Below are 24,385 nucleotides of genomic sequence, written 5' to 3' on the forward strand. Positions count from 1 at the left end.
TAGTTCCAATTCAAAGTAATAAATCAAACATTTGACAAAACTACAAGAATCTGACTTCCATGATTATTAGCGAAACAATGCCATCCTAAGATAGAGTTCGCACGAGAGGCAGGGTGCAGATTTTTGGTCTGAGTAGGATATTTTTACCGGCAGTTTTGAATGACCGCCGCTACAAAGACATAGGAAAAGTCGAGACAGCGGGTATATACTTTTGCCAGAAAAGGGAATTCGGGTTGGCTTTTGTCATTACTATACCAGCGGATATAGACCGCCAGTCTTTATCATCTTAACCGACAATCATGGCTGCCGGTAAGTACTTTCGCGGGAAAAAAATATTCTTAAAAGTCATTGTTCCCTGGCTTAGTGTTTTGCGGCAATATACCGGCAGCAGTCATGGCCTCCAGTAAATACTTTTTGCCTGAAAAAAAATATTGTTAGGACATTTTTCCCTGGATTCGCGTTTGGAGGTAATATACCGTGGTTTAAAAATGACCGCCCGTAATTGTTTATATTCAATAGCGGTTTTACGGACAGCTGCTAAAAGATCACCAGAGAAAACCGACTTTCTTGTAGTGTGGCCTAACCCGCTTGAGTAAGGAGCTTGGGTACAGAGCCGGACAGTGTTAGGCATCGACTCCGCATGATCTATTGATCGGCCGATCAGCCTTTACTTGAGAAACATGCCTGGATCTTTCAACATCGAGTCATTGTTATTTTGGTGAGAGTGACTGTCTGGGAAAAGAGAATGAGCGGGCTTACGATGGAGTGGTCGTACCCTAATCCTGAACGACTGCTCTCTAGGGGGAGGGCCGATCGGTTGGAAATTCGAGACATTGGAGTCGACAGGAGCCTCTTTAAATGGTTGCCTCTCAGGATAAGTTCGGTCAATCTCAGTCAAGGGCCAATCGGCCACTAATCCGAGGCAGTTCTTCAGAGAAGCGTCCTTTCAAAGCCCGCCTCCGTCACCAAAAATTGAAAAACTATATGCTCTTGAAATCTATTTGCAAAATACGGAGGGAACCAAGAGAGAAGAAACTACACCCTTTTAGGCTGAGGCCCACACTCTAATGGGGGCGAGGGAGGGGTACTCATGGCGTTACGGGTAGGTGGATTTAAGATCGTTGTACTGGTGAGAGGTAAGGTTGAGAATGACCGCCAGTCCAAAACTCTTATGAGGTCACAGCCGGAAGGGGGGTTAGCCGGGTCATGTAACTCTGCTGTGGGGCTATCTGATGATCAAGGTGCACCATGGCAGAGACATGGGCATGTGAACCCCAAGGATGAAAAAGGAGAAGCTTCCGAATGAGGTACCGGCACGTAAGCAAGCGATGGCAGGTAGAGCCACAAGATGCCATCACCTAGGAGACTGCACCGATGTTCGCAGAAGCAGCTGGTTTGTAGGAAGTTACGTGTCCCCATGAAAGGTCTATAAATATCAGAGCACTCTACTAGCTCCAGGCCCTTCGCCCAACTCCCGATCCGACCTTTATCTTTACCTTTTACTTTTACTTGTATCCCTTGGCAGCCCTGGGGATTTTACTTTCCTGTTGTTTATGTTTCCTGCACTTGTCATATACTTTCTGATGGTCGAGATGCCCCAAGTATCTTATTTGTCATTTACATTTCATGCACATTTACTTTTCCTCGCACATTGCTTTTCTAGCAATAGTTTGCAGCTCCGCCATGCACACCCATACCCAGTTATTGATAGAGTATGTCCATCATTATCACATTTCATTTATGCACTTTGTTAAAACGGTTGTCCTGCGAACGTACTCCAGAAGGGACACATAGGAGGGAAACCCAGACCTCCATAATTACTTGGTTTGGACAAGTGACCAAACTGGCAGCCGATGAACCTCAACTACGTACAATCATAGGGTTAGTTTTGTGCTTCGGGTTGAAATTGGTGAAACACGTTGAACCGTGATTGGCTATGGTATGCCCACGCACGCACATCCTTGGCCAAAGAAGTTGGACGACATACCCGCGTGCCAACACATACTAAGTGAAAGATTCATGTAGGCCTCTTTAACTTGGCATCTCCAAATATCAAGTAAAGGTACAAATCTTCCAATATTTTTCAAAGCAGTTGTTCATTAATAAAGAAAAAATGTAACATATGTGCAGGAGAGATGTATAAGGAGAATTGAAATCCAAGAGGTTATGTGCATTACATGTTAATAGATATTGATTATTAAACAAATCTTGCATAGGACTAAATGAGTGACCAAGTTTGAGTCAACTTTAAACTCAGTCACGTACACAATTAAGTTGAGGTGTAAAAGGAAAACCTGGTACCTACAGAAAAGGGGGACAAGGTTTATGGCGTAGTCTAATTTATAATTTTTCAAGCAGTCAATCGAGTTTTTCATGTACTCATTTTGGTTGAACTTTTTAAACACTTACCTATCCCAGTAGGTTAGTATATGAGTTTTTCCTCCTTTTTTATTTCGTTTTTTTTGGTGAGTAAGTAGGGCATCACTTCTAAAGACCTTTAACAGCACTACTGACGAAATAAAAATACAGAATGAATAAACCACAAATTTCAAATGTCTCTAAAATCTCTATTGCTGTCTCTTTTGTATATTACATAACTGAATTGTGAAAGATCTTTAAGGTCATCAATAAATGTTGCTATGAACCATCCTGTCTTTGTACTTGCTTTTAGATTAACCTCACAACTGCTATACTAGTGCTAATCCAGTTTTTATTATACAGGTAACTGATGATACTTCATCTCAAAACTACTATGCTCAAGGTCATTTGTTGGATTTACTACATGTTTGTCTGACATTGCATTTTGTGTTTTTGTTTAAATTCTCCAAAGCAAGATCTATGTGTTAGATTTTCTTAATTCCAAAGGAAAACGAAGACGAACAAGAAACTTACTTGAAATAACTTGAATTGCAGGACTATTGAACATCAGAACTAAGATTACACAAAGATTCTCAACTGGTGATCCCACCGTCCATCTGAGAATCAAATAATACAACAAGGGTTAGAATGAAACAAAGCATATTATCCTTCAAACAACTTGTTTTTATAACAGAGAGTCCAATCAGAATCGTCAGATGCCACCAGCCCACCACCCTCAGTACTTATTGATTCAGCACAGGAAATTGGTTCAAGTTGGGGAAGCTTTGCTTTGCTTTTCCTATCACCTCGCTCATCATATATAAATTCGGGGGACCCAAATCCTTCAATTAATTGCATATCATTTTCATCAGACAACGTTGAATTCCTTAAATTGAGATCAAATTCTAAACCAAAATCAGATTTACACTGATTATTTCCGCAACTATCAAAATTATCCTCTTCTTCTGACAGCCATTGACAGAAGTCTGGTTCATCCATATCAAAAATCCTACTGACTAGTCCTTCCCTCCATGAAATCCTCACCTGCGATGCTTTCTCAAAGTTTGAACCCGTCATGTATTCGCGTCTACAGTACTCTTCGCTCCCAAATGTCATATCATATAATGGCTTCTGAAATTGAGTTCCATCCATAGCATTTGAAGGTGTGGCCGGAAATGAGAACTGAAAATTCAGACCAGGCAGTGGCAAAACATCAGTTGACTCACATGCTATAAGTGGACTCTTTGGGGATAAACTTGTGGTTTGAAGAACCTCAGCCATTGAGTTTATTTCAAATCGGCAGTCTGATAGATCCTCCGTGTTCATCCAAGACAAACCCAACTGTTTGTTCGAGCTCAAATCAGATGATGGTGTCCCAATGATATTTAGGCTGCCCTGAGAGTCCCCAGAGAAAGGAGAATTATCTAGCATGAGATTGTAACGATATCCTTTCTCTTGCAGTGGCATAAGAACCTTACTTCCGTATGAAACTGCTGGCCCTTCTAACGCCAATGAACAAGGACTGCCACTAATAGTTGGAGAACTCGAAAGCCCAGAAGTAGATGGTGTAGCTTCTGAAAAAGACGTAGTAGGGTCCACCAACCCTTCAATTTCAGGGGACCCATTTTCAAGGACACCCTTGTTTGAATCCTCACAAGGTGATGAGAACCAATTTATAGAAGCCTCAGGAGGAGAAGGAACCATAGAAAGCCTAACAGTACTACAACCATCTGAAGACCTTAGAACACCTTTAACAGCCCCATCTTTCACGGGTCCCACTGAACCTTTCGAATTGGACACGAGCCAATGCATTGAAGCATCATAAGGTGTAGTGGCCAAAGAAGGCCTACTAGGATCATTATGAGAAAACCCTAGAACAAGCTCATCTCCTACAGTTAAAATCCCTCTAGGCTTACATTTTCTCTTGTCGGAGACCCCGGCAACCATATGACCAGCACCAAAACAGGCAGGGGTGGAAATTAAATCAGACCCACATGGGATTTCAGGAGATATGGAGGCCTGAACTGGTGGTGTGGTTGTGGAACACTCTTCTGAGTCCTTTTCAGGGCTAGAAACTAAGAAAGACCCAACTGAGACCTTATTTAGAGGTGTTTGATTTTCCTCTAAAACTCCCCTAAAACTCAGCGTAGGAGGCTTAACTGTATCAATATCTGGAGAAACCAAACAAGACCCAAATGGAGTTGCAGAACCAGATGCCAATTTATTTAAACAAATGCCATTGCTATCTAAATCTGCCCTAAAACTCAGATTAGGAGTCTTACCCTTATCAGTTTCAGCTGAAGCTTTTTGTGTCTGAGCTCTGTGTTGTGAGACTCTTTCGCGAAACTGGCCATCAGAACTTGGTTTTTTGCCATTTCTCAACTGAAGGAGAGAAGGGTTTCCAGGGTTTTGATGACATTTTGATCTGGTCTTTTTAGGGTTTTCGAAACTGGGTTTTGTGGGATTTATCTGAAGTCTGAATCTAGGGTTTGAAGAAGTTGGGGCAGACTTGTAGGGCAGAGCTCTTGAAGTAGGAGCTGAATGAGGGGTTTTAGGGAGGGATTTGGATTTGGATTTGGGAAATGTAGTTTTCGAAGAGGAATTTGAAAGAAGGAACCTGAAACAACCTTTTGGGGGTTCGACTGAGGTTGAAGAGCTACTGTTGAGCTCTTTCAAAGGGTTTCTATTAGGGTTTTGCTTCTTTTCTATTTCAACATTCGGTTTTAGGGTTTCTGCTGATCGGAGCTTTACTGCTTTGCTCATCTCTCTCTCTCTCTCTCTCTCTCTCTCTCTCAAACACACACACACACACACACACACACATCCGTTTGAAAACTGTATTTGAATTAAATAGAGGGGAATACCTTGATTAAAGTCACCCTTGCACTTTCCTGTATTTACGATGAATCGCCACTACGAATGTGCCCCGCGATTGAATCGAAGCCGTTGATCTGGTAGTCACTGATGGTCCTACCATCATCGGGGGCTTAAGAAGAAAGATGAAAAAACAGGTGGCCCGGGGAAGAAAAGTGGGCGAATATAGCACATCCCTAAAAACTAACAAGGGTAGGGAAATAGACCACATTCAATGGACAGATATGGCCGTTTAATTGGATTTGTTTGGGCCCACAATAACATAGGCTACTGATGTTGGCACTACCATGTTTTGATACTTGCAGTAAACTCATTTTGTCTTATTTATTATTTGAACAGCTGTCAAAGGTTATACAGTTCCCAAGAAGCTCTCAAAACCAAATTAAAGAAGAAAAGACAAGCTGAGTTTGTGCAATTATTAAAACATAGTAGTGTGAATATCAGTACCCTAAACATTTCTATGGTTTGAAAGTTTTGTAGGGGGGCCACTTAATGGACGGTAGTGATCATTCTCTGTTTACAAATGAATCCCTCAATTCGTTTTGTGCTTATATCCTCCTCATTTCGTATGTGCATTTCTACTTCGTTTTCCATTGCTGCCTCTGCTCTCCAACACGGTATGATTTTTCTTCCGCCACTTTCTCATCTCTTTCATCATAAAATCTTCTCTATTTCAGTTTTTTTCTTCCACTGTAATTTTTAGTTGCACAAGTGTTTCGTTGTTGAAAGAGTAGGTTGGGTTTTGCAAAGTTTCCAAAAGAAAGGTTTCTAGTTTTTTTTTTTTGTCAAACTTTCAGAACAGAAGAACAAAAAAAACCTTGTCTGGTGTTAAAAAAAAAAAAAAAAAACAAGTTCAGAAAAATCGACTAAAATGGTCCTTTAATGAAACCCTATCTCTTAAGGGCTGAGAATTGTTAAACATTTCTTACTATGACTCTGTATATATGTTCCATGGTTGAATTTACTAGCAAATAAGCCACTACTTGACTAATTTCTAGGAGTGGTTTAGTTCATTGAAGGTACAAATTTTTACTCTTTTATCCTGTTTTTATCATTTCCCCCTTTTGAATCTTACTATGAAAATAGTGTATTTCTTATGTCTTGTTGAAAAGTTGGCTCATTCATTATTTCGTTCTTTTCCCCAGTTAATTTGTAGAAGTAGAAGTTTATAAATGAAATAAATTCCCTTTTAAATTTTGATTTGGAGGTTCTTTTGTGGGTTTCGTCTCTTGCTAGGTGTGAAATGTTGGCAGATTATTGTTCTATTTGGAAATTTTTACCTGGCAATATAAGGGTAAAAGGAATCTAATAGATATTTTGGATTTTTTTTTAAGTTTTACCCGACAATACATGCATTTCCTCAAAGAAATTTTTGGTTTGTTATTGATAAGAAAAGTGTTAAAAAAATTGGTTTGTCACTGGTCTGTCATTGAACGCCTGTCTCCATGTTCTTGAAAATGAGATCACGTCTCAACTCAAGATGTCAGTTATTGATTGTTAGTCTTTTGGGGAAGAAAATATATGTTCCTTTGGAGGAAGAGTCTTTCAGAACTTACCCTTGTCACTTAGTTCTCCCTCGTAATGAAACAGATGAATTGGGGATGAACCTGATAAAATTTTCAAGAGCATTAAATGCACAATGGTGAGGTGTAGCCAATGGGGTGCCCTTGCAGCCCATTTTTGCAAGGGCAGTACAACATGGTCTTCTTCTTCTTCTTTTTGGTCGGCTGTTTAAAGTCTTTCTTTGTTTTCCATAGGGCTTAGATATGTAGTCATTTCTGTCTGCTATTTGGGTTTAAGATTTTCTTCTCAATCCAAGTGAAATTGGTGAATTGATGGTTTAGAGAAGGAAGAGAATATTAGATTCTAGGGTTTATCTTAACCCATCAGATGGTTATAAGAGGCTTTACATTCATTACACCAAATGTTAGGTTGAACGAGACTGAAAATATAGTGCGTACGAACGCTCATTTCTCTATCTTTTACTCTTCTCTATTCATTTATTATTATTATTATTGTTTGAATTGTTGGTTTGGAGTCGGGAAAGATGTGATTGAATTTTTAAGTCTAGTCAATCCTACTATGTGCCCATCATTCCTGCTATTCATGGATTAGAGGGTCCTTTATATAGCCCTTTTTTCGTGGATAGCTGGGACCAAACATTTAACTTTAATGTTGTGATTCTTGGTTCATAAATTCAGATCATCTACGAGTGATGGGCGAATTCCATGTATGAATATTGATCCTTACACAGAGTCTAGAGCTTGTTTCCTAAGTTTATCAACTGAGTTTTACTTTCTGCTTAAATTTATTTGAAAGCGCCTACTCAATAAGTTGCGATGGTGTTCTTTTCCTGGCGCATTACCCGTGCAGGGTTCATAGCTTCTTTGTATTTTTTTGCTAGCTAGCCTACTTTTTTGGACTGCTTTATTATTTCTTTTATCCCCAATTAAGATGGTAAAATTTTAAGCCTTCTCTTACATATACGATTCCCATTGTGTTTTTGCAGATGGCCCGGTGGGATGAGATTTTATCACTCCCGGTGCAGAGCCCTCCAACCTTGGAATTTTCTTCTGCTGATCTTGTGTGGTCTAGGGTTGAAGGCTGGCACGACACAATCGATAGAGTTGCTCTCATCCCCTTCTCCAGGGTGGATGACTTTGTGAGGGGAGAGTCATCAAATAAGGATTGTCCCACTAGATTTCATGTTGAAGCAAGGAGAAAAAGATCTCCGGCGATGCCCTACAAGCCAAAGGTTGATGGTATTCTCGAATACATTCTGTAAGTGAAACATTTCTTACTATGACTCTGTATATATGTTCCATCATATGTGACCAAGTCGGATACATGACCCAACTCTGCAGTTATATGATACTATTTGAAAGGTATATTATTATATCAGTATCAATTTATATAGTTATGGTACAGAGAATACTATATGCATTTCAATAGAAGTATATTCAAGTTATATGCTGTATACTATGGAGAAACCGTCCAATTCAACTCCGACTGCATCATAGTATAATGCGACACTGTCAATCCAATGAGTGTGATCTGGATTGTCCTACTGGCATGCCCTAACTAACAATTTCGTTGATTGGACAATCCTAACCACCAAATTATTTTGGCTGCTGGATGTGGACGATTGCCTATATTTCTTGAAACTGTCTATTTATGGGCTCTTGAGATGTTGATTAGGGTTTCCCAAGTTTAGTCATGCTTGAGGTATGCATGATCCATCGTGCCTTCCCATCGCCCGTGGACAGTCCAGGATAATAAAGGTGGCCCCTACATGTTGACATGTATTATGATGTGTATGATTTATATTGAATTATTACTCTTATATTAATCATACCAAAGAAAGAAAAAAAATGGAAGATCATATGGTTTTGTTAGTGCAGGCATGTTAACTGCATGTCCAATGTGACAATTTTGTGAACTTGTACCATGGATTTAAATTTCGGTTTCGGACATAGCCGAAACCGAAATTTGCCGAAATACCGAAATTTCCACCTAAATTCTGTAAAAAATCAAAGTAAATTTCATTATTGTACCGAAAATTTGTAATTTTGGATGAAATTTTGTAAACAAACTTAAAACATCACATTTTTTCCGAAATTTTGGTACTCTGGCTGAAATTTCGGGTTTGGGTGTTTTCGATTTCAGTCCCAACTGAAATCCGAAATTTCGGCCGCAATTTAAAACCATGACTTGGACTTCCCATTTTACTTTGGTCCCATCATTAATTGCTTTGCCTGAATGTTCAGGTACTGGTGTTCATTTGGCCCGGATGATCACAGGAAGGGTGGAACTGTTCGGCCCAGCCGAGTTTATAATGTAAAGAAGAAGAATGCTGGCCGGCCAAATACAAAGAGAGGGTGTGTATGTCATTTCATCGTAAAGCGTTTAATAGCTGAGCCGACAGTTGCACTTATCATCTATAATCAAGAAAAACATGTAGACAAGAAAGGGTTACCATGCCATGGTCCATTAGATAAGAAGGCTGTTGGAACTCGTGCCATGTATGCCCCTTACATCTCAGATGAACTACGTCTCCGGGTTTTATCTTTGCTATATGTAGGCGTCCCTGTGGAAACCATAATGCAGAGGCACACTCAATCAGTGGAGAAGCAAGGAGGCCCTTGCAAGCGGGATGACCTTCTCACACACAGGTATGTCCGCAGATTGGAGAGGAGCATACGGCGTTCCACGTATGAAGCAGATGCAGATGATGCGCTTAGCATCAGCATTTGGGTTGAAAATCACCGGAATCATGTTTTCTTTTACGAGGACTTGTCTGATTCAGAACCTTTTGTTTTGGGAATTCAAACAGACTGGCAGTTACAACAGATGATTTGTTTTGGGAATCGTAGCCTTGTGGCATCTGATTCCAGATTTGGAACAAACAAATTGAAGGTCTGTTCTCAGTTTAAATTCCCGATAGCTGTCATTTGCCGAGTAGGATTTTTTATTCCTTTGAAACTAAAGCTGCTCATTTTTGCAATTTTGTCTAGTACCCCGTTCATAGTCTCCTCGTCTTTGACTCAAACAACAAAGCGATCCCTGTAGCCTGGATTATAACACCACGGTTTGCGAGTGGTGATGCTCACAAATGGATTAGGGCTCTTTATGATAGAATCCATTCGAAAGATCCGACATGGAAATTGGCGGGCTTTATAGTTGACGATCCTTCAGCCGATGTCATTACCATCAGGTTTGTTGTAGTCTCTTCTCTTGATGCTCTTTTATTCAGGTGTTTTAGATTGAAATTCACATTTGATTTTTGTTACTCAGGGAAGTGTTTCAGTGCTCTGTCTTGATTTGCTTTTGGCGTGTACGTCATGCCTGGCATAAAAATCTCATGAAGAAGTGTTTGGAAACTGAGATGTGTGTTGAGATATCAAGACGCCTTGGACAGGCAATATATAGCATCTGTAGAGAAAATTGCGATGTGGATTTGTTTGAGGATTTTATGGAGGATTTCGTCGACTGCTCGGACTTCTTGGACTACTTCAAGGCAATTTGGTTTCCAAGAATGGGTTGGCCATTATCTTAGTGCTCAAGCTATTTGGTTTCATTGAGATTTTAATTTGACTGTTTCCATGTGGCTAACCAGATGTCCTTCTTTTCTTTTCCTTAGAGATGTGGACTACAGCACTGAAGAGCCTTCCACTTGCAAGCCAAGAGACTTGTTCATCCATGGAGTTGTATCATCACCAGTTGAAGCTCAGGGTGTTGAATGAGAAAGACCCAAGTGTATATCAACGGGCAGACTGGCTGGTACATAAGTTGGGAACCAAGGTGCATTCTTACTACTGGCTTGATGAGTTCCCAGGAAAGGACGATTTTGCTCGATATCAGAAGGATGAGTGGAAGAGCGGTTTAACTTTGTGGCATCGAGCGTCATTGATTCCAGACTCTGATATTGTCTTGGAACATAAATATGCTAAAGTAATTAACCAGAACAATCGAGAAAAGGCACACATCGTAAGGAATCCAGGTTCGGAGTTTGCAATATGTGAATGCAATTGGTCTAGGATGGGAAACCTTTGTAAACATGTAATCAAGGTAAGTCGAGTTTTCCGTGAGAAGGGATTGGCATTACCATCTGTCAGTCTCTTTGATTATAACCAAATTTTGATGAATATGCTCCACTGCCCACCCCATGATTCTTTGATTCGTGATCATGCGGTTTCCCTAGCTGTTTGTGCCAAAATGCAATTAAAGGTGCTTTTTGATATGGAAAACTGCCGGAGCACGCAATTTGCACAAGTTCCCGTTGAGCAACCAACAGTCAATGAGGGTGTGCCATCAAATGACATCTTGGTTAATGGAGACAAAGATTTAGTGGATGAGAATCAATGTATGGCTGAAAATGTATCTTCTATTGGTAATGACTTTGAATCTAGAGATGGGGTTCAAGGTGACACTACATATGATATTGGTGGTAGTGACAGCACGACTGGCATCTTAGCAAATGAGGATGGTGCTTGTGGTGGTGTTGCAAAGGAAATAGTTACTGCCGAAAAGATGGATGTGGATTCACTATCCTTCAGCACCTCCCCTTCTGGGTCACTACCAATCGAACAAGAAAGAGTTGATGGGAGCCCACCTCCCAATGACATGTCACGAAAAGGAGGATGTCTAATATATAAGGGTCATGGCATGAGTATGAATCCATCCTCAAATGACAATGCCTTAAAAACTAGAGACGGAGTTCAAGATGATATTGCAGATGATGCTCATCGTACTGAAGCAATTGAGCCTGTAGACCACGAGAATGGTATTTGTGGTGACATTGCAAAGGGTAATATTACCGGTGACACGAGGGAGGGCTTTGAAGTTAGAAATGGGGTTCATGGGGTTCAAGGTGATAATGCAGATGATGTGGATGGTAGTGATAGGATGACTGGCATCGTAGCAAATGAAGAGGGCGGGTGTGGTGATGTTGCAGGGGAAATTAGTACTGTCAAAAAGGCAAATGTTGATTCGCTATCTGTTTGGAGTATCTCTTCTGGGTCAGCACCAGTTGAACAAGAAAGAGTCAATGGGAGCCCATCTTCCAATGACACCTCATTGAAAGTTGGTCTAACAAATAAGAGCCATGCCATTGGTAAGAATCCATCCTTTAATGACAATGCCTTGAAAAGTAGAGATTGTGTTCGAGATGATATTGCAGATGATGCTCGTCCTGATGAGGCAATTGGGGTCCTAGTATGTGAGAATGGTGTTTGTGGTGACACTGTAGATGATAATATTACTGGTGACACAATGGATGACCTTCAAACTAGAGTTGAGGTTCAAGGTGACACTGCAGATGATGCACATTGTAGCTACAGTATGACTGGCATCGTAGAAAATGTGGATGGTGCTTGTGGTGATGTTGGAGAGGAAATTGTTACTGTCGAAAAGATGGATGTTGATTCACTATCCGGGTCAGTACTAATCGAACTAGAAAGAGTCGATGGGGTTCAATCTCCCAATGATACCTCATGGAAAGGAGGAGAAATTCAAATAAATAAAAGCCATGACATGAGTATGAATCCATCCTCAAATGACAATGCCTTAAAAAGTAGAGATGGAGTTCGAGATGATATTTCAGATGATGCTCATCATAATGAAGCAATTGGGCTTCTAGACCATGAGAATGGTATTTGTGGTGATATTGCGGAGGGTAACATTACCGGTGACACGATGGACGGCTTTGAAGTTAGAAATGGGTTTCAAGGTGATACTGCAGATGATGTAGGTGGTAGTGACAGGACTGATGTTGTAGAAAATGTGGTAGTGACAGGACTGATGTCGTAGAAAATGTGGATGGAAAGGCTCTTAAGGGGCCGTTTGGATATCAATATTTTAAAATCTTGGATTTCCTCAAAATCCTGGATGGGAGATGAGATAAGGAGACCGTCCCGTGTTTTTTCTGATTGCTTGCCCCTCTTTTTACTCGAGAAAGACCCCGTGTTACCAGGTTTTAGAAATCTTAGGATGGGGGAGAGATTTCTAAAGCCTGGACTTACTTCAAATCCGGGATAATGGATTGTAAAATCCAGAATTTTACAATTTGTTTGTGATTATTTATGTCTGCTTTACTCTACAAGTGCCAATACTCTTGTAGTTTTTCATTCTATAGTTCAGAGGAATGTCTGTTAGTTACCATTTTCATTATTGTCCCTTTCTTTATCTTCATCTGAAATAATATTAATATATCACTCTTTTTTTTCATTTAGGGAAAGAGATTTTGATGTATTTGATTCCTTCTAATTGAAGAGGAAAGTCTTATGATTGATTGGATGATCTCCTCAATCCAAATTGAGTTGATAAAAAAACCCTTCCAGTGGATGGTTAGAATCGGCGTGATGAGTCTTTTGAATGTTAGACTGGTACTCATTTTAGTTCACCTCTCTTTAACTGTTCATTTTTAAGCAAGTGATCACGTACCTTTCAGGGTGTCAATGGGGCCGGATGGCTATGGTGGTTGCGAATATGATATCGGTATCCTTGTTTGGAAGGTAAAATCAAAGGTACCCTTTTGTATTCTTATGGAACTCCATGATTAGAGGATTGCTAGATAATAATGCCCCTAACAAGGCTATATTGTTCTATTGTCCAATAGTTGGGGGAAATCCCGGGCATAATAAGCTCACATTTTCCTCCTTGTATAAAGCATTTACTGCTAGAGCTATTGAATAAGGGATGCAATTGCATGCTCATGTTGTTAAAGATGGGTTTGGGGGAGATGTGTTTAAATCATCGCTCATATGCCGATCCTTGCTTTTTTCATCTGAGAAATGCGTCTTGCTTTGGACTGTTGATAACAGATTTGATCTTGGGACTATTTAATGCAATCATAAGACACTGTTTACAAATGTCTTGCTTTGGTTTTATGGATAGGTTGCCATAATTCTTGTATTAATCTAGTACTAGGTTGAGTCAATAGCCAGTTTTGGATTTGATGAATAATCTGTATTTTAGGCCCTGTTCATATTGGATTTTGAGTCGATAACCAGTTTCGGACACGAACTCAGCTTGTCTTATCTTGGGAAATGATGTTGACGAACGCCACTTTTATGGCAACCGATTGTTTTGATAATCAATGCTTGGCATAATCGGTTGCCATAATCAGCATATCACTTGCTGAATAATCTGAAACGAACAGGGCCTTAGGGTCTTCCCTAAAATGATCACTTTTTTTTTTAATCTTCGCGCTAGGTCTTCCCTAACAATCACCTTTTTAATCCCCTGTGTGAACATATGAGATCTATGGCAATGGTTAGCCAAAGGAAGAGAAGAGAGTGACTCAAAACTTGAGTGAGATGAATGACAAAATATTGACAATAGAAATAGTCTGAAAAAAATTCAGGATTTATTTTTACTAAAATGCCTCTCAAATAAAAAAACTCTTAATTTGAGTGATAAATCAACCCCCTAATATCTTAAATCGACCCCCATCTCTCTCTCTCTCTCTCTCTCTCTCTCTCTCTCTTGATAAAACAACCACAAACTGGGGCTACATATTTTATTAAGCAGCACCAAGATGAAGCTACATCAGCTGGAACCAAATTAGATGCTAATAAACCTTTCAGGTTACTCACTTGTTGTGCAACCTACTCCTAATTCAACTGTTTGCTCTTCTATTGCTCAGACTATAACTTTGCCGTTGGTTTTCTGTTGGTCTGAATAGGGTCTTGTATATCTGTTTCTTTCAGTATAATTCCATTTCATCTATTGAAATATGAATAACATGAGGAAGATATGTGGGTGGGTTACCCACCGGCTTAGTCGAACATATGAGGTAGGGGTCTCTGAGCCATGAATGCATCAACCATTCGAAAGAAATGAGAAAACAACAAGAATATAAGCAAAATGTTCACCAAAACACGATGATTACTGCTCTAATTATTCTCTAGAAATAAGTACGGTGTACTTAATTGGACCAATCGGTACATCTACCTGAACAACATCCAAAAAGGAAAAACATCTTAAGCACAGACAGTCCCACCAGACAAACACACACACACCAAAGTTCAGACTCTCAGCTAAAGGGTTTCTATAATCCTATCTACCAAGGAAGCTCCAATTTCTCAATAATTGCCATGGCATACATGTTAGACAGAATGCATCTATTAAGGATAAAATATTACTAATCATATTTCTTGTTCACCAATACTACTTGTCTGTCTTAAATTTTAATGCATTTGTGCACATCAATATGCACTTTTATGTGTTTGATATTCACATAACTAACATTTATGGCCATATTTGGTAGCCATGAAAATTGCTTGCATGGAATATTAGTTTATCCAAAGACGAGAAAGGGGCAAGGAGAGGGGGAGAGGGGGAGAATTGAAACTAACACGGAAGGGGAAGTACTGCTGTATAGTGAATCAAGTCAATCAACATCCATTCTTTTTACACAAACAGTTTCCTCTGCGACATCACCACAACCACCATCCTCATTTGATACGGCGCCAACCATCCTGTCACTACCGCCTGAACCATCTGCAGTGTCACCTTGAACCTCATCTCTAGCTTCTAAGTCATTACCAATTGAAGATACATTTTCAGCCATACATTGACTCTCATTCACTAAATCTTTGTCTCCATTAGCCGAGATGTCATTTGATGGCACACCCCCATCGACTGTTGGTTGCTCAACGGGAACTTGTGCAAACTGCGAGATCCGGCAGTTTTCCATATCAAATAGCACCTTTAATTGCATTTTTGGCACAAAGAGCTAGGGAAACCGCATGATCACAAATCAAAGAATCATGGGGTGGGCAGTGGAGCATATTCATCAAAATCTGGTTATAATCAAAGAGACTGATAGATGGTAATGCCAATGCCCTTTCACGGAAAACTCGACTTACCTTGATTACGTGTTTACAAAGGTATCCCATCCTAGACCAATTGCACTCACATATTGCAAACTCCGAACCTGGGTTCCTTACGATGTTAGCCTTTTCCCAATTGTTCTGGTTAATTACTTTAGCACATTTATGTTCTAAGGCAATATCAGAGCTTGGAATCAATGACGCCTGATGCCACAAAGTTAAACCGCTCTTCCACTCATCCTTCTGATATCGAACAAAATCATCCTTTCCTGGGAACTCATCAAGCCAATAGTAAGAATGCACTTTGGTTCCCAACTTATGAACCAGCCAATCTGCCCTTTGATATACACTTGGGTCTTTCTCATTCAAAACCCTAAGTTTCAACTGGTGATGATACAACTCCATGGCCGCACAAGTCTCTTGGCTTGCAAGTGAAAGACTCTTCAATGCAGTAGTCCACATCCCTAAGGAAAAGAAAAGAAGGAAATCTGGTTAGCCACATGGAAACACTCAAATTAAAATCTCAATGAAACCAAATAGCTTGAGCACTAAGATAATGGCCAACCCATTCTTGGAAACCAAACTGCCTTGCAGTAATCCAAGAAATCCGGGCAGTCGACGAAATCCTCCATAAAATCCTCAAACAAATCCACATCACAATTTTCTCTACAGATGCTATATATTGCCTGTCCAAGGCGTCTTGATATCTCAACACACATCTCAGTTTCCAAACACTTCTTCATGAGATTTTTATGCCAGGCATGACGTACACGCCAAAAGCAAATCAAGACGGAGCACTTAAACACCTCCCTGGGTAACAGAAATCAAATGTGAATTTCAATCTAAAACACCTTAATAAAAGAGCATCAAGAGAAGAGACAACAACAAACCTGATGGTAAGGACATCGGCTGAAGGATCGTCAACTATAAAACCCGCCAATTTCCAAGTCGGATCTTTCGAATGGATTCTATAATAAAGAACCCTAATCCATTTGTGAGCATCACCACTCGCAAACCGTGGTGTTATAATCCAGGCTACAGGGATTGCTTTGTTGTTTGAGTCAAAGACAAGGAGACTGTGAACAGGGTACTAGACAAAATTGCAAAAATGAGCAGCTTTAGTTTCAAAGGAATAAAAAAATGGATCAATTACTGTTGTATGCTGGAGAGTTGAAAAAATGACGAGAAAATGTTGAGTTTTGAAAAAACACTAACAAATGCTACTTTATTAAAAGAAATGTTGCTAGGGACGAAAATACCCCCCAACTTACTTTAATCTTTCTCTTCTCTTCTTGGTTTTACCATTTTACTCTTTTACTTGCCGGTTTTACACTCTTTCATTTTTAGGTTTTACTCCGACGCATTTTGTGTGAAACGACGAGATTTTCCGGCGATAGAAGCCTTCTTCTCCGGCGAAAAATCTCATTTCTCTGGCATCAGATGCTCCTTTGTCTTGAGGGATTCTGAGGATCAACAACTATGCCTTTCTTGAAAGCCAAGAGCACCGATCTATCAGTGTTTATATCGTCATGTGAGTAGAGGAATAAAATAGAATGGGAAGATGAGAAGGAGAAATTGGATTATTGCCATGTTGAGAAACCCCATTTGATAAAAAAAATTTGTGTTACTGTGGCTAATGGAAAACTCCACTACCTCTCTTAACTTCTAAACTTGTAAAAGAGATGCTATGGCAAAGTCATATGTTCATCATTTTCGTGCTATCCAATGGACATCAAATGATTAGTTATTTTCAGAGATCTCCCCCTCTTCTTCTCAACGCAAAAACAGGTACTCGAAGCCATAACAGGATATTCGAAGCCAAAATTTACTTGGTCGAAGCCAAAAATTACTTGGTCGAAGTGAAAAATGTGTTTCCTGTAACATTCGCCGTTGTGTTTTTCGCTTCGACTAAAGTTTTTTAGGCTTCGAATAACTGGTTTTTTTGCTTCGACTAACATGTTTTTGGCTGCGACTAAAACTTTTAAATTCCAGTAACATTTGGAACTTTTTTCGTCTTTAACTAATATATTTTAGCTTCGAGAAATATTTGTTGGCTTTGACTATCATTTTTTTTTTTGCTTTGACTATCATTTTTTGGATTCGACTATCATTTTTGGCTTGGAGTAACTTTTTGTTGGCTTCAACTAGCAGTTTTTGGGCTTCGACTATCATTTTTGCCAAACTTACATTTTGCTTCGAGTACCATTTTGGCTTCCACTACCCTCTTGCCTAATGAAAGCTCTTTGGGCAACTGATTTTGGCTACAGCCACTAAAAAAGAGAAAATACTTACAAAGATAATGAGATTTTAGATATTTTGAGGAAGAATAGGAAAATGAGAAAGGGGCGTCTCTAGAGAACTCCTTCTAACCTTTCAAGACAAATGAGCATATGCCGGGGAAATGAAGATGTTTCGCCGGAGAAGAAGGCTTTTATCGCTGGAGAAGAAGGCTTCTATCGCCGGAAAGATAAAGTAAGGTTAGGGGTATTTTCGTCTTAAAAAATTCTTTTTTAATAAAGTAGCATTTGTTAGTGTTTTTTCAAAACTCAACATTTTCTCGTCATTTTTTCAACTCTCCAGCATGCAACAGTAATTGATCCTAAAAAAATTTGCTTGGCAAATGACAGCTATCGGGAATATAAACTGAACAGACCTTCAATTTGTTTGTTCCAAATCTGGAATCAGATGCCACAAGGCTGCGATTCCCAAAACGAATCATCTGTTGTAACTGCCAGTCTGTTTGAATTCCCAAAACAAAAGGTTCTGAATCAGACAAGTCCTCATAAAAGAAAACATGATTCCGGTGATTTTCAACCCAAATGCTGATGCTAAGCTCATCATCTGCATCTGCTTCGTACGTGGAACGCCGTATGCTCCTCTCCAATCTGCGGACATACCTGTGTGTGAGAAGGTCATCTCGATTGCAAGGGCCTCCTTGCTTCTCCACTGATTTAGTGTGCCTCTGCATTATGGTTTCCACAGGGACACCTACATATAGCAAAGATAAAACCCGGAGACGGAGCTCATCCGAGATGTAAGGGGCATACATGGCACGAGTTCCAACAGCTTTCTTATCCAATGGACCATGGCATGGCAACCCTTTCTTGTCTACATGCTTGTCCTGATTATATTTGATAAGTGCAACTGTCGGATCAGCTATTAAACGCTTTACAAAGAAACGACAGACGCAACCTCTCTTTGTATTTGGCCGGCCAGCATTCTTCTTCTTTATATTATAAACTCTGCTGGGACGCACAGCTCCACCCTTCCTGTGATCATCCGGGCCAAATGAACACTGGTACCTGATAATTCAACCAAAGCAATTAATGATGGAACCAAAGTAACATGTGTAGTTCACTTTCACAAAATTGTCACATTGGACATGCGGAAAGTGCATATATTAACATGCCTACACTTACAAAACCATCAAATTCCATGGTAGGGTCTACTAGTAGGACAATCCAGATCACTCGTTGAACTGACACTGTCTCCTTATACAATGATGTAGTAAGAGTAGTATTGGACGATTTCTCTGTATCATAGTTGCCAGGGTGGGAAACAGATTCCCGAAGCGAAATGGGAAATGCAAGAAAAAATTAAAGGGGAAACGAGAAATAGGAAAACCATAGAAATCGTACTAGAAACGACCTAGGAAACACATTAGAAAAGTTTCAGAAACGACAGAGAAACGTTAATGAAAACACCTGTGAAACACAAGGAAAACATGAAATATATGGTTTTGTAGATTTAAATTTTGTTAAGTTCAAATTTCTACTTGGATATTTCTTACTTTTAGTTTTTATTACGGTATATGCTGTTGTTTTCCTTTTTAATATCTATTCCATAATTTTTTGTGTTTTTTTTTTAAATGATTTTCGTAAGTTTCACACATTTCCCACACGTTTCACATACATTTTCTATACGTTTCTCATGTGTTTCATATAAGTTTCTTATATGTTTCTATGCATTTGGAAAACAAGTTTCCCACCTTTTAGGGGAAATGAGTTTCCCATCTTTCCGAAATGCGTTTTAGGGGAAACGAGTTTCCCACCTGCCCAAGGAGTTTCCGGCTACTATGCTCCATAGACTATATAAATTGATTGTTATTCTCCATTTATTTTCCATACATATTGGATTCTCCATTTATTCATTCATTGCAAAGTGGCTAGATCGGTATGAAGTGGCATATTATCCAGGTTTGGTATAGCGTGGGTATTTCCATCCAAGCGAACTAATTTGTTGGAAGGGTGGGCGGCATCTCTTTGGAGAAAAAAAGAGGAAAGGTGCTTTAGAATACCATGCCTTCTTGCTACCATGTGGGTACTATAGAAAGAAAGGAATGCGATAGTGTTTGATGGTGTGGCAAAATCTCCTCACTTCTTGTTTGTTAAAACAATAGCAATGGTTATCGTGTGGGTTAGAACCCTCCTCCTGTTCCGACTTACTTCAGCTTAAGATTTATGGGAGGGTTGGATGGAGGTGTGCTCTAGTGTAGAGAGGCGGGCTTCAATTATCCAAGAATGGGAGGCTCCATTGGAGGGTATGTTCAAGCTAGATTTTGACGGTTCCAGCATGGGAAACCTCGGCCCGGCCGGAATTGGGGGATTTTTGAGGGAATCTAGAGGTGACATTATTTGGGCATTCTCAAGCCCGGTGGGTCGTAGATGCTAGTGAGGCTAAAGTAAAGGCTGGCCACCAAGGCATAAAGTGTCTAAGTTTAGATTCCATGGGCAAGACGATTGTGGAAGGCGACTCCATAAATGTCATCAGGTAGTTAAGAGGATCGGTTATCCCTCATTGGAGATTTGCTCTTTTTTTTTTATGAAATTCAAGATAGGGTGCGTGAATCTTCTATCTTTTTGAAGCACATTAGGAGATCTACAAATAGCGTGGCTGATAGCCTTGCCTGTCAAAGTGTGGGGAAGCCGGGTTTAGAGATCTTTGTCTCCCTTCCCCGTTCTTGTTTTATTTTTATTTTTATTCTCTTTCCCCGTATTCTCCTCTTGTATCTTGGAATCGACCATCTCGGTCCTCTCCTTTTTTCATTCAATGAAATTGCAAGCATTCCAAAAAAAAAACTGTATAAACTGATACTTATATAATAATATACCTTTCAAAAAATATCATACAACTGCACAGTCGGGTCATCTATCCGACCCACTCAGATAGGATGAAACTCAATATACAGAGCCACAGTATGAAATCTTTCACTTACAGAATGTATTCAAGAACGCCATCAACCTTTGGATTGTAGGGCATCTCCCGATATTTTTTTCTCCTTGCTTCAACATGAAATCTAGTGGGACAATCCTTATTTGATGACTCTCCCCTTACAAAGTCATCTACCCGGGAAAAGGGGATGCGAGCAACTCTATCGATTGTGTCGTGCCAGCCTTCAACCCTAGACCACACAAGATCAGCAGAAGAAAATTCCAAGGTTGGCGGGTTCTGCACCAGGAGTGATAAAATCTCATCCCATCGAGCCATCTGCAAAAACACAATGGGGATCTTATATATGTAAGAAAAGGCTTATAAATTTACCATCTTAACATGGGGTAAAGGAAATAATAAAGCAATCCAAAAGCAGGATAACTTGCCAAAAAAAATTCCAAAAAAGCTATGGGCTAATGCGTCAGGGAAAGAACACCATCACAGCTTATTGAGTAGGTGCTTTCAGATAAAATTAAGCAGAAAGTAAAACTCAGTTGAGAAACTTAGGAAACAAGCTCTAGATTCTGTATAAAGATCAATATTCAAACATGGGATCCGCCCAAGCATTCGTAGAAGATCTGAATAAATGAACCACGAATTACACCATTAAAGTTAAATGTTTGGCCCAGGCTCCCAGCTATCCGCCAAAAAGGGCTTTTTGAAAGACCCTCTAATCCATAAATAGCCACACTGATGAGCACATAGTAGGATTAACTAGACTTAAAAGTGCAAACGCATCATTCCTTACCCCAAACAAACAAGTCAAATAATAATAGGGGAGTGATAAATCGCCCCCAGATATCTTAATTGACTCCGAGTCGATTTAAGATATTTGGGGGTCGATTTATCACTGCCCAAACAATGATGATGATAACAACAATAATAATAAGGGGAATAATAGACTTTAGGGCACCCTTGCAAACAAACAGTTACAAGGGCACCCCTATTGGTCATTGTCAATCAAGTGCATTTATTGTTCACTTAATTTTGTATTTCTCAAAGCCTTTTCCATATTTTTTTGCTACTTTCTTGAGATGGACCAATGGGGGCGCCCTTTTTTCTTTTTTTTTTTGTATGATCACCAATTTTATTCAAAAAGAGACTGGGATGGTCAAAATACAAAAAGAGGAAAAAACATTGGAAAAGCAAGGTACAATGAAGCTACAATGTGAAGTCACGTAGGAAGAGAGTCAAATTGAGCCGAGGACTCTTTCGACACCCCTAATCTAGCCAAACTATCAACCACCTCATTTGCTGATTGAAGCAAATGCTTGAATACTAATGATGTAGCTCGCTTGCACTCGCCAATATCGTCAAAGAATCTGTCAAACCAACAAGGGGGCTTTGGGACCCCTCGAAGCCACTTGTTGACATTTAAGGAATCCCCTTCAACCACCACATTCTCCACACTAGTTGATGCCAAAAGTTTTATGCCCTGATGAGCCGCACGAACCTCGGCCTCCGTTGCATCCGCCAGCTCAATAGGCCCCGCAAAACCCCATATTAATTCCCCTTGATAATCTCTTACCACTCCCCCCACCCAATTCCGACAGGGCCGGGTTACCCATGCTTGAACCATCAAAATTTAACTTTAGAAAACCGATAGGTGGGAAGTCTCAATTTTGTACTATTTTTTGCTTCTTTTCCACACTGTTACCAATGAGGGCGCCCTTGTAACTGGTTTTTGCAAGGTGCCCTTCGGTCTATCATTCCTCTAATAATAATAATAGGGGAGTGAAAGACACATAGGGGTCGATTTAAGATATTTGGGGTCGATTTATCACTATCCTAATTATTATTATTATTATTATTATAGGGATTTGCTAGCGTCCATCGCAAAAGGCATTTCGCGGATGGGCTGTTGCATGTGAGAGCAGCCACACAGGCTCACTTTTCAGAAGAGTTTTTCTTCATTCACGAGATGGGTAACATGTGAGAATACCTTATGTCTAGATGACCATTTTTAAAAAAAATGTTAAAGTTCTATATTTGTCGTAATGGTATGGAAGACACTTTCAAAACGGGAGACCGTCCCAGATATAGAGACAATCATGGACAATGACTAGAATACCCTTGGATACCCACAAGATTTAGATTTGGATTTCTCACCATTTGCAGTTGAGATTTGGAACTGGATCGGATCCTTCGATTTCCAAATCCAGTGAAAAAAATTCTGATTTTCAAATCTTTTCTCTGAGACACATTGTTTGGAAATCCATGTCTGTGGCAATTACCTTCACCCTCGCTGCTCCTCCACCTTGCTGATGCAGCGGCAGCAAGACGTCCCTCCCTCCCTCCCCCCTCTCTCTCTCGCCTACAACATGAGAATGAGGATGATTGATGTATTTTGTATCCAAAACTCGAATCCAAATCCAAATCCAAAAACATGAGGTATCCAAACGCCGCCTAAATTCTCATAAACAGAAATCGAAGAATCAGAAATGAACAGCAGAAACATCAGGAGATTGGGTCTTGTAAACAGCATCGATGGAATAAGGAGAGGAAAGGAGATGGAAATATATATACCTTGAGAAGATGTTTGAAAGGTCTGAGGAAATCTGCAATGGCGTTATTTCGTTAATCCATTCTAGGGTTTGCGGTTATCGTATTAGCCTATTTAGGGTTTCTTTGAGAGAGAGAGCGGGAAAGGAAAGAGAGAAGAATAGGAAATGGGGTTTAATTTTTCTTATTTACTGCTAGGCAATTTCGCGAAAATCATTTCGCAGCTGGCTTTTGCATGTGAGAACAGCCACATAGGTTGCTTGTTTCCGCCCAATTATTCAAGCAAGAATGAAACCTTGCCGAACACAGGAAATCTCTTTAATATAAGAGGAATGATAAAATGAAGGACGCCCTTGCAAAATTCAGCTTCAAGGGCACCCCTATTGGTTGATTTCAGCAAAGTCATGGTAATTTAGAGGGGAAACTGATCTCAGCAGTACCATATTTTGATAATGGCACTACTGACATTGTTTTACTCATCTTAATTAGCCTTTGACGACTGTTACTGTGCTCATGACGTGTTAGAAGTGTAAAATAAAGTTAGCAAGGAAATAGGGCAATGATTTTTTCACCCCACTGTAGGATTATGCGCCCCCACTTTAACGCTTTTTGACATCAAATCACGCTTAAAAAGGGGGCGAACAGCACAATCCTACAAGGAGGGGCGAAAAAATCATCGCAGAGGAAATAATATGATTATGGTTAATTTAAAGGGAATATAGTCATAAATTGAAGGTCCTCTACATAAAATTTAAATAGAGTTGGTTTAAGTTATCTTCTTTGGGTGGTAAAAACAAAGGTAGGTAATTCTAGAAATATTTTTCCTTTCCAGACTTTTCCAGAAAATTCCTGCAATCCAACCAGGGCCTTAGGTTTCTTTACTAATAATCACATTTTATAAGATTTAGTGACCCTATCCGGGACCTCAAATTGGCCCAACTGCCTTCAATCCCACCTCAATCTGATGATCCTAGCCCTTAGATTTTGTTGTATTTTATTGAAGAAACTGTTAAGACAAAAATGGGGAAATAATTGTGAAGACTTCCAGACAGATTCCCAAGAAACGCATGTTCAAGCACGGAAGGTCCCCGTGTTTACATACTTAA

General features: G+C 39.8%; 3 protein-coding genes across 6 annotated transcripts; 1 reads left to right on the forward strand and 2 right to left on the reverse strand.

The window, feature by feature from the left end:
- Positions 1–2,878: 2,878 nt before the first annotated feature.
- Positions 2,879–5,159, reverse strand: LOC143845960 (GPI-anchored adhesin-like protein). Its single transcript, XM_077354360.1, has one exon. The coding sequence runs from the start codon at positions 5,119–5,121 to the stop codon at positions 3,022–3,024; it is 2,100 nt and encodes a 699-aa protein (XP_077210475.1). The 5' UTR covers positions 5,122–5,159; the 3' UTR covers positions 2,879–3,021.
- Positions 5,160–5,761: 602 nt separating this feature from the next.
- On the forward strand, positions 5,762–12,891 carry LOC143892313 (uncharacterized). 2 transcript variants are annotated; one of them, XM_077396832.1, is made up of 6 exons: positions 5,762–5,849; positions 7,742–8,013; positions 9,000–9,648; positions 9,747–9,946; positions 10,027–10,271; positions 10,373–12,891. In XM_077396832.1, exons 2-6 carry the CDS (start codon positions 7,742–7,744, stop codon positions 12,538–12,540), a joined length of 3,534 nt encoding a protein of 1,177 aa, XP_077252947.1. In that variant the 5' UTR covers positions 5,762–5,849; the 3' UTR covers positions 12,541–12,891. The 2 variants fall into 2 exon arrangements, with proteins under 2 accessions (XP_077252947.1, XP_077252948.1); XM_077396833.1 differs by lacking the exons at positions 5,762–5,849; positions 7,742–8,013 and having other exon boundaries at positions 9,250–9,404; positions 9,566–9,648.
- A 2,019-nt stretch (positions 12,892–14,910) lies between these two features.
- Positions 14,911–23,421, reverse strand: LOC143846111 (uncharacterized). 3 transcript variants are annotated; one of them, XM_077354531.1, is made up of 6 exons: positions 23,304–23,421; positions 20,782–21,053; positions 18,220–18,868; positions 16,457–16,656; positions 16,132–16,376; positions 14,911–16,030 (listed from the first exon to the last, which is right to left on the reverse strand). In XM_077354531.1, the coding sequence occupies exons 2-6, from the start codon at positions 21,051–21,053 to the stop codon at positions 15,432–15,434; spliced, it is 1,965 nt and encodes a 654-aa protein (XP_077210646.1). In that variant the 5' UTR covers positions 23,304–23,421; the 3' UTR covers positions 14,911–15,431. The 3 variants fall into 3 exon arrangements, with proteins under 3 accessions (XP_077210646.1, XP_077210645.1, XP_077210644.1); XM_077354530.1 differs by lacking the exon at positions 23,304–23,421 and adding an exon at positions 23,012–23,079; XM_077354529.1 differs by lacking the exon at positions 23,304–23,421 and adding an exon at positions 22,887–23,017.
- Positions 23,422–24,385: the final 964 nt, after the last annotated feature.

Source organism: Tasmannia lanceolata, unplaced genomic scaffold (genome assembly GCF_043159265.1).
Source record: "Tasmannia lanceolata isolate RefF3 unplaced genomic scaffold, GAP_Taslan_0.1 ptg000015l, whole genome shotgun sequence".
In the NCBI taxonomy this organism is placed as follows: Eukaryota; Viridiplantae; Streptophyta; class Magnoliopsida; order Canellales; family Winteraceae; genus Tasmannia; species Tasmannia lanceolata.